Genomic DNA, 10,380 nt, shown 5'->3' with positions numbered 1-10,380 from the left:
TTAATAATGTTGAAACTTTGAAATTTTATTAATTTATAGAGTTATTAATTTACAAAAGCTTTCTTATTTAAATTTCTTATTTTAAAATATATTTATTCTAAGAAAAATATTTGACTTTAGTGTATATACATTAATTGTTATTTTTTGAAGTTTGACATTTACATTAATTTTATTATATTATTTGGTGTATTTAATATATATGCATAGAACTTAAATTTGTTTTAGATATAATATTACTAAATCTTATCAAAAATATATTAAGTGTTAAGAAAATATGAAGATACTTTCATTGTGAATATAAAACAAACAATATAATAATAGTTTCTTACTTATATGAAATATGTATAGATATAAATTATAAATTTATAATTTTAATGAGACCATATATTTACATATAACTTCTTAGAAAATTATTGCTGAAAAAAAAAACTTCTTAGAAAATTATTATCTTATTATTTTATCAATTTGTATCAAATTTTGAACTGACTTAAGTTGGGACCAGTAAAATTTATTAATTTGTAAAGATTATTAATTTATTAAGTATTAATTTATAGAGGTTCTACTATATATATTTAAAATGTCTAACAAGTATCCTTTTGAAACATTTTTTTTTCTAGAATATAGATTTTTTAAACTGCAGGAAAACTTTATTTTTATTTTAAAATAAAACAACTTCATAATAGAATTAATTTTATTTTAATTTTACTATATTTAGAATAAAAAATCATTATTAAATTATCATTTTATGAAGTTGAAAATAGAATAAACTTAAAGCATTTCTAATTTTATTTTAGATTAAAAATAGAGTGAAGTTGAAGATACTTTTACTATACAATAAAAGGATTTGAAGTCAAGTAAAACTAAACATACCTCTTTTATTAAAAGGTGTACTAAATATAGGTGTATAAAAGGTGTATTATCAGTTACAATTTACATATACTACATAGCTTGAAACTCTAGTTTATTTAACAGCATAAAATTCAATTTCTCGCTAATAAAATTAAAAAAAGGCCTCATCGTCTAGTCAAATTTCCAAGTGTAAATCCATGATATACCGATCTCGTTTCATGATAGATGCATGTTTCACCTGCATTATTTTAGGTTAATTTTGAACATGTGTGAATATTTTCAGTTTCTCAGCTACAGTTAAAGTGTTTTTAAACTTCTCTCGTCAACAACTTTTCATTTTTTCAGAAAAAAAAAACTTTTCATTTTTTCAGAAAAAAAAAACTGTTCATTTTTCTAAAATGAGCTTTACATTACACTGGAGTGTATCTGTTGAAATTTTCAAATCGTCAATAAATTGAAAAACCCTTAACCAATAAAAGTAACTAAAAATACAAGTAAACAGAGGAAATTATTGATTGCATGAAATAGGAATAGTATTGACATAGGGAAGTGGGTCGTTGTTGTGGAATTTGGGAAACAATAATAAATGGGTTTATAGTTTAAATTTTGTATAGGTTTTAAAATTCTGCAATATGTTCAAAGCATTAACAATTTAACACGCCTATTTTACCTTATTTATTGCTTTCTTGCATTAAAACATTAAATAGGGAAGGGACGGTAACGAGTCTAACGACACGCGTGTCTCCTTCTGTTCTGGGTACAAGTTAGTGGGATTTCTGAGGTGTTTTGTTTTTGTTTTTTACATCTTACTATTAATTGTTTTCCTATTTTTAATCTCAATATTTATGTAAAAATATAGTACTATAAATTCTCATAGGATTTTTCTACAATTGTAAATAATAAAAATGAATTTTATATAATAGTTATATATTCCTTCCGTTTCATTAAGTTTTATTTTTTAAAAAGAAAAAAATTGTTTCACGAGATTTTTTGTATTTTTTTATGAAAAATTGTGATATTTAAAAAATTAATTAATTTTATTAAATTATTATTAGTTAAAAAATTATTGAAAATTAAAAATTACATAAAATAATATATTTATTATAATGATTTAAAGTATTTTTTTAATATGTATGAAAATACTCAAAATTCATAGGAGGAAATATGTAATAGTCGATTTCTACCCCTCACACATCCTTGTATTATTTCTTTTTTTTTTGAAATTGTGGTTGTGGTTAAATAGCCAAATTTCGTGTGGTTATCGGTGATCGAACCTTAAAGCGTTAATTAGTTCAACTGAAAATGTCGCAATCTGAATTCCAATTGTGAGCATAATCTAAATTATTGCAAACAACAAATGTCATAGTAACACTAAGCTCTACAAAAATTGTTATAATAACAGAATATTTTAAACATCGAAATAAAAAAAAAAATTTTAGTCGGTGGTCGGTGGACATTGTATGGTGTTTGGAAATAGACGTTCCCATCCACGCAATTGCGAGCGATATACTTTATTATCGTATAATGGCCTTCTAAATATCTTCATTTTCCGATGGATTTAAGGCCACAATTGTAACTCAGAGAGTCCATCTTTTACACTTCACCAAATATTTGAAATGGCAACTAATTATTTGGAGATAGTGAAAGTGCCTCTGGAGTCTAATGCTCGAGCCACACCACACTCCACACATCAACAATAGTTAATATTTATGCCTGAACATTATCGCAGCAAACTAATCAAAAATATTCTACAGTCAGTTTCATATTATTGAGAACTTGAATGCGTTGTAGATCTGCTGTTCTATTGGAACCATGTGTGTTTGTGTGTTATTTATTTGTATATTTTGTCGTCAAAGATTATTATTTTTAAATCGTAGATTCTGTAAACAGGTTGAATTTTCTCAGTTTTAGTATTTTACAGCAAATTTGCCTCTGCATATATTGTAATTCTTAAGTCAATAAGGCAGCAAAAGCGTTTTTAAGTGTGAGTATGTCATAAATAGCTTTGATTCTTGTCCAGAAAATCCAATAAGAAGAAAGTGATTCATGCGGGATTTTTCCAATAAAAGACGTACGCGTAGGTCCAGATAGTACGTAAATATTATGTGACCGACACTGAGGTCATGACAAACGCAAATCGTAATGGTTTTAGTTTGGATATAAAGCAATTATGTACCTCACAAGAACATACTTGTGCTAGTATTATTCCATAACCGTGACCAACAGTGTTCAAAAGCATTTTATAACAAAACATTTTTAGTAGAAAACTATTAGTTCATGTATATACATAACCTTATAGGCTTTTACAATCTGATGACAGACAAAACTTCAATTGGGATCCGACAACGCTAAACAGTGCATCTCTGAGCTTATGACCTACTTACGTTCGGATACAACGTTATTCTTGTATACTTTCACTTCTTCGTTTACTTATAGTTTGTCCAGGACCACCTGAAAACATATTATATGTTTTCTGATTTATTCTTCATTCTGCTTCAAACTTAAGTTTTTGTTTTACACAAATTGATCCGTATTTATTGAGATTCCTATGGTATTTTAACTTTACTTCTGTATAACTAATTTATGACTAGTTATAAGACATGTTTCGGCCATAAAGTAGATAAACAACATTACAACAAAGTATATCCTCACCACAGTCGTAAAGTTTTGCACAATTTACATAATTCTGTTTACATATTTTATAATCTGCCACGTATAATTGTTTATTGCCGAAAAAGAGTGATGTATTATGTCTGATGATTCTTTTGGCTTCTTCTTATTTTTCTCTCGTTTCTTACGTTTTTATTGATTTATAATTCTCCTATTTTTATGGACCAATCATATCATATACAACACATTGATTTTAACATTTTGTGTATTGATTCGTTTTGTTAATTATAACTGCGGAATTATAGCTATATTTTATACCTTACATGAATCTTTTGCAGCTATATTATATATCCGACTACTTCTGAAAAAAAAATATAATATTACACCAAAACATATTAATAGCTCAAATACAAAAAAAACATAATAATTTGTGTTTACTTAATAGAATAATAATAATAATATAAATAAAGTCCAGGCTTGACAACTCCTTTAACTGCTCAAAGTCATCCGGATTTATCCCTTATCCTTGTTACACTAAAATGCTAATGTCTTCATCTACAATATTTACAAAGATTATGACATTTCTATAGTTTATTATATCGACATCATATTACCATTTTCTTTTAATTTGGATGCTAGTGAATAGTCAACAGTTGCTTTCATATCACAATTCTTGCTAGAATCAAGCGTATTTCTTATATAATAATGCAGTGGGGATTAGCTGTGAACTGGTTGGCTCATGAACATGCCATTTATCCAAATTTCAAAACTTTAGTCTTTTGGGAGGACATACAACAGCAGCAAACCCTCGATAATTGACCACAAACATATCTACTTTACCATACCTTATTGATCTTGCACAATTCGTCGTATTAAACCATGATAAATTCGTTATAGACGTAGACATATATAGTGGATCCATAAATTCGTACGATGTATTTTGAAATTTAAAAGGACACTTTTGTCATTTCTCTCAATTTGGATTCATATTATAGAACCTGTATGCGTATGCTATTTAGTATATACACATGTATGCTTAAGCAATTTGCCTCGGTTATCTAGATGAACATAATGATTGTAGTTGATAATTTATTTTATTTATGTGGTTTCAAAAAATAGTATATACACAAATATTTCAGCCAAGGCAAAATGTATTTATGTGGCTTCAAAAAAATATTTAAATGTGATCAGTTTTATTATATAGATATGCGTCGGTCGCAATATACGTTAATGCGTAGAAAAAGTGAAATGCTTACAAGTGCATACACTGCTTCTAGTGGGTCTCTACAATGATGGTTATCATTGTTAATTAGTATGCATTTTTAGTTATAACTCATACTACTAGAGAGTAATATTGTAATGATGTAATCAGAATGTAGAAACACAAAAAGTCGATTTATGTACAGTCCGTTCTTTCAGGATATGTAATTGTAATAATTGTGCTTTGAAGGTCAAAGGACACATGTGAAAATTAATAAGACTCGTGAGGTGCTGTGGGTGGTGTAGCTGCATTTGTCAAGATCGTAGGTAAAGTACATTTATATTGTCCAAAATCTCGTTATTCGGCGTTTCACTACTTGACTTATTACATGCGACAACGTAACTGCATTATTGAAATTCAATTATTGACTTGTTTATACACCTGCATTGTATTTCTATGAATATGAAACTCAATACCATCTCTAACTTGATTTTTTAAACAAGTTTATCTTTATGTCCCTTCTGAAACATATGATAAAATAAGATTATCTTTCTTCTAATCAGGATACTGCAAGATCATATTTGATCCCCTGATTTTCTACATTTTTGAAAACGTTCGAGTTAGTTATTGTCTGGTTCTGTAACTCAACGCTCTATAGTCAAAGATCATGTTTAAATGAAAATATAGCTGAAAACAAGCTGTGGATTGTTACATAAACTGCATAACAAATCAGGTTTATTGCTTGAAAATATCAACACTTATATGAGTTGATAGTATTTTCATATCAATATTATTTAGTGATTATAGGTTTTTATTAACTAACTCTACAATCTTGGACAAATCTTGTATAGATGTTGGGCCAATAACAACAAATGGAAATAGTTAATAGGCCTATCATGGATCAACAGAAAAGTGTTCATATTTATATGAGTTGAAAGTATTTGCATGTCCATATTATGTAATGATTATAGGCTATTACTTATTAGCTACAATCTGGATAAATCTATTATACATGTTGGCCCAATATGAACAACCTGAGAATGTTAGTAGGCTCACTATGGGTGATATTTTCTCTACTGTAATCATGACCTTCGATAACAAATCTGGCCCAGTCAAATTATAGATTTAAAGAGAATAAATGGGCCTGCGGACTTATATGCCAAGGCTTGTCTTCATTCTGGCCCAAGCCCAAGCTCTTGAATTTCCTAAACCTTCCTGCTTTATATTATAATCTTCAGTTGCCCAAAAAAAAAAAAAAAAAAAAAAGATTTAAAGAGAAAAAATTATACATAGCAGTAGCATGGCACTTAGCAGTTAGCTTAATACTCTATACTACTGTTGTTATTGTATTATTATCCGAATCCAAAGTTGGATTAACTGTAGTTAATATTTTGAAGAAAAAAGATAATAGAAATGTACTCTTTTTAACATGTCGTCTACCTAATCCAAACTTAGCCTAAAGACTTGAGGAGGAGCATTGGTAGCGCAGAGTTGTCATGCTTATGCTTTGTATGCAAGTGAAAACGAACAGATATCAATCTGTAAACCCCCGACCGCACCAAACCGGTTTAGCCATTCCTTAACCAAAATCCTCCAAACCGTGTGCAACAAACTGACTCCTGTTTAACCCCCACCAAACATGGTTCGTATGTCATTATCATGGGCCTTTTCCTAACGGCCCAGTAAACAAAAACCGTAATCAATCATTTTAATCAAATTTTACCAAATCCGTGAGTAATCACTTTTTAAATGGTCATTAACCACAACCATTTATATTCGTGAAAAAAAAACAAAACACATTAAAAACAGCATTTAATAATGTTTAAAAAAAAACCAGAAAATCATAAACAGACCCTAATTTTACTCAATTAGGGAGAGTAATAAAAGGTACAACCACCCAGTAAAAAACCGACACCTGTCCACCGTTGTCGTTTTCTCAGCTAGAGTTTCTTCCGATGGCGTTGCATCGAAGCATAATCAGATGGTGGGAGAGAGCAAGCAAGCAAGAAGAAAGCGATAACCGAACTGATTTCAAAATCTTGAGGTTAAAGTAATCCTAATCAGATCTTTTCATAAGGAAGAAGCTAAAGCTGAAGAAGGAAAGAAGTCAACGACGATGAAGCTCTCTGCTCTGCATCAAAGCTACTTAAACCGCCGCAGATCTCCGTTAGATTCCTCCGTCGACGCCTCAAGCAAATCCTTCCTTGCCGTCTTCTGGCTCGTCCTCCACTGCCTCTGCTGCTTGATAAGCCTCCTCCTCGGCTTCAGATTCTCCAGATTAGTCTTCTTCTTCCTCGTCTCCACTCCCTCCTCCTCCAACCTCTACTCTCCTCCCTTCCGCCCCGACTTACCACCGCCGCGAATCGATCTTACTCCATCCAACGCCACCACGGCGGAGGCGAAGACCTCGTCGTCGCGCGTCGTCGTGGGGAGGCACGGGATCCTGATCCGCCCCTGGCCGCATCCGGATCCCGTGGAGGTGATGAAGGCGCACCGGATCATCGAGAGGGTGCAGAGGGAGCAGAAGGCGGTGTTCGGCGCCGGCGCGAAGGGGAGCAGGACGGTGATCGCCGTGACGCCGACTTACGTGAGGACTTTCCAGGCGCTGCATTTGAACGGGGTGATGCATTCGCTGATGCTTGTGCCGTACGATGTCGTTTGGATAGTGGTGGAAGCTGGGGGTGTGAGTAACGAGACGGCTTCGATTGTTGGTAAGTCGGGGGTGAGGGTGATCCACGTGGGGTTTGATCAGAGGATGCCTAACACTTGGGAGGATCGTGGGAAAGTTGAGGTTTTGATGAGACTTCGAGCTTTGAGGTGCGAGTCTTAATGCTTTTGTTTGATTTGTATTAGATTCAGGTTTATTATTGACTTCCAACTTAAAACTAATTAGGATAAAATGATTGCTCTTTTAGGCCTGGAAATTTTAGAACTTTAAGATATTTATATTCGGTTAAGAGAGTTTAGTACGACACTTACACCTGATCGAGAGGGTTTATGTTAATTAGGTGATGAGTTTAGTATGACAGTTACACCCGATCGAGAAGGTTTATGTTAATTAGGTGATAAATGATGATTCTTATTGGCCATAAGTTTTGGAACTTTAAAATATTTATACTCGGCTATGACAGTTATACCCGGTCGAGAGAGTTATGTTAATTAGGGGTTTAGGATTATTTAAGTTATAGACTCTGATACCATATTAGATTCGGATTTATAATAGTCTTCCAACTTAAAATCGTGGTAACTGGACTGGCCTTGATACGGTCTTTTTGAATTTAAGTGGGATATTTTATCCCTAATAATTTGTTAGAGGTGAAAGTGATGATCTTGTTTTTTTGATGTGAACAGAGTTGTGAAGGAAGAGAAGCTTGATGGGGTTGTGATGTTTGCGGATGATAGTAACATGCATAGTATGGAGTTCTTTGACGAGATTCAGAACGTGAAGTGGTTTGGTGCTGTTTCCGTTGGGATATTAGCGCATTCGGGGAATGCGGAAGAGATGGTTATGTCGATGGATAAGAGAAGAGAGATGGAGGAAGAAGAGAGCTCTTCGTTATCTTCGTTACCAGTACAAGGTCCTGCGTGTAACGCGACCGATAAGCTGATCGGTTGGCATGTTTTCAATACGTTGCCATACGCGGGGAAGAGTGCGGTTTACATAGACGATGTAGCTGCGGTTTTGCCGCAGAAGCTGGAGTGGTGTGGGTTTGTATTGAACTCGAGGATTCTTTGGGATGAGGCTGAGAGTAAGCCGGAGTGGGTTAAGGAGTTTGGGTTGTTGAACGAGAACGAAGGCGTGGAGAGTCCTTTGTCTCTGTTGAATGATCCTTCGATGGTTGAGCCTCTTGGAAGCTGTGGAAGACAGGTTCTGCTTTGGTGGCTTCGTGTTGAAGCTCGCGCTGATAGCAAGTTCCCTCCCGGGTATATACCTTTTTTTGCTCTCAAGATGTTAACTAATTAGCTCAATGTTCAAACTATGAGTTAGTTAGTGATGTTTGGTTCTGTTTTTGTTATATGAGTGCAGATGGGTAATTGATCCTCCGTTAGAGATCACAGTGGCGGCTAAACGAACGCCATGGCCAGATGTTCCACCTGAGCCACCTACTAAAAAGAAAGATCAAATGTCATTATCCCAAGGCAACAACAATGTGGTGGTGATACCGAAGCACCAGCAGCAGCAACAGCAACGTTCTAGCAAAGTCAGAAAACCGAAACGGAGAAGTAAGAGAAATAAACACGAAGCTAAACCAACAGATACAGCAACACAAGTTTCTTCCTCCACTAAACATCATCAAGAAAGAAACTGAGGAAGAAGAAAGATCATTTCTACTATTTTATTATCATTCATTTGTTTGCCAAAGTTTTTTAGAGAAATGTCAAGAGATCATCTTATTCTCCTCCAGATACCGCAAATAGTAAGAATCAACGGAGAGGAAGCAAGAACAAAGGCTTAGATTTATGATGATGGAGCTCCCACAACAAAAGGGTATACGGGTTTTTAGGGGAAATGATGATCATTCGTTTATTTTCGATATATCTTTCTTTTGGTCTTTATAAAAACTTATCTGTATTAGTAACAAAGAATTGTTTGTTTCATTGTTCTTGAAGTTGCAAAAAAAGGCTTAGAAACAAAAACTTTGGGTTGTATAGTTTCTTTTGTAAGCATATTTCTCAATCCATTTCTGTTTTATCCCCCAATGAATCCACACTATGGACCTAAAAGTTCAAAGCCTCAATTTACTCTTCATAAGGAAACAATACATATGTATTTATATAGTATTTTCTAAAGAAATATTGGAGATGAAGACATTGGAAAAGATACCTTCGTGAAAAAGAATTGTGAAGAAAGTAAATACAAAACAGAATCATTCTTTTGTGAAAGTTGAGACAAAGACTGAAAACAGATTCATAACTGAAATAATTGAGGATTGGGCGGTTTTGTCAGAACATCACATGTCTTCTTTAACCACTTTTCCCCCACTCTATTAGATTTTTTCTTAGTACACTGCGGTCATAGCCTATAGGTATGTACTTTGACCACTATAAATAGGATTGAGTTAGGGTTTCTTCTAATTATGGGATTTTATTACGTTTTCAACCTCTATTTTCTTCGGATTAGGTTTATTTAGATGTTTTAATAGATATTTAGATGTTTTTTTGCTTCACTTATTTAACTAGTTTGAATTTTAGACAGGAAATACAAGATGTTAAACCCATTAGTGAACCAAAATTTAATCAGCTGACTAGAGTAAACCTAACATATCTAATAGTATGAATTTTGGCTTTACTACTTAATATGGGGTAATCAAAACGGATGGAAGTAAAATTAACCAAAATATCCTATTTGTATTTGTACTTTTAATTAAATAAAAAATTATATTATGCGATTTTAAACACTTCTTTGGAACAGTATTAGTTCAGTTTCTTAAATGAAAACCAAACAGTCGGTGAAACTCCCATGCTTCGTAGCTTAGCTGCCCATAAAAAATGATATCAAAAACCAAACAGAATTATAAAACAGAAACGGTCACCTTTAGTTGTACCATGTCAGAAACACTAGCGAGGCACTTGTGTTTCTTAAACCTTATCAAAAGCCACCACTTCAGATTGAAGCTTGGTTAAAGACACCTCTTTGCCTCCCATTTCCTCCAATCACCATTTTTCTTGTAGATAAAATTACTTTTAAAGTATAATCGTATGGAAAAAGGATCAAATGC

At 32.9% G+C, this 10,380-nt stretch overlaps 1 protein-coding gene across 1 annotated transcript; it reads left to right on the top strand.

Moving 5' to 3' along the window:
* The first annotated feature begins 6,400 nt into the window (after positions 1-6,400).
* On the top strand, positions 6,401-9,358 carry LOC103861947 (probable beta-1,4-xylosyltransferase IRX14). The gene is made up of 3 exons (XM_009139692.3): positions 6,401-7,477; positions 8,012-8,584; positions 8,688-9,358. Exons 1-3 carry the CDS (start codon positions 6,777-6,779, stop codon positions 8,968-8,970), a joined length of 1,557 nt encoding a protein of 518 aa, XP_009137940.1. The 5' UTR covers positions 6,401-6,776; the 3' UTR covers positions 8,971-9,358.
* Positions 9,359-10,380: the final 1,022 nt, after the last annotated feature.

The sequence above is a fragment of the Brassica rapa genome, chromosome A01 (assembly GCF_000309985.2).
Source record: "Brassica rapa cultivar Chiifu-401-42 chromosome A01, CAAS_Brap_v3.01, whole genome shotgun sequence".
Taxonomy (NCBI): Eukaryota; Viridiplantae; Streptophyta; class Magnoliopsida; order Brassicales; family Brassicaceae; genus Brassica; species Brassica rapa.
Note: the sequence above shows the minus strand (reverse complement) of the source record. Positions and strands in the feature narration are given on the sequence as shown.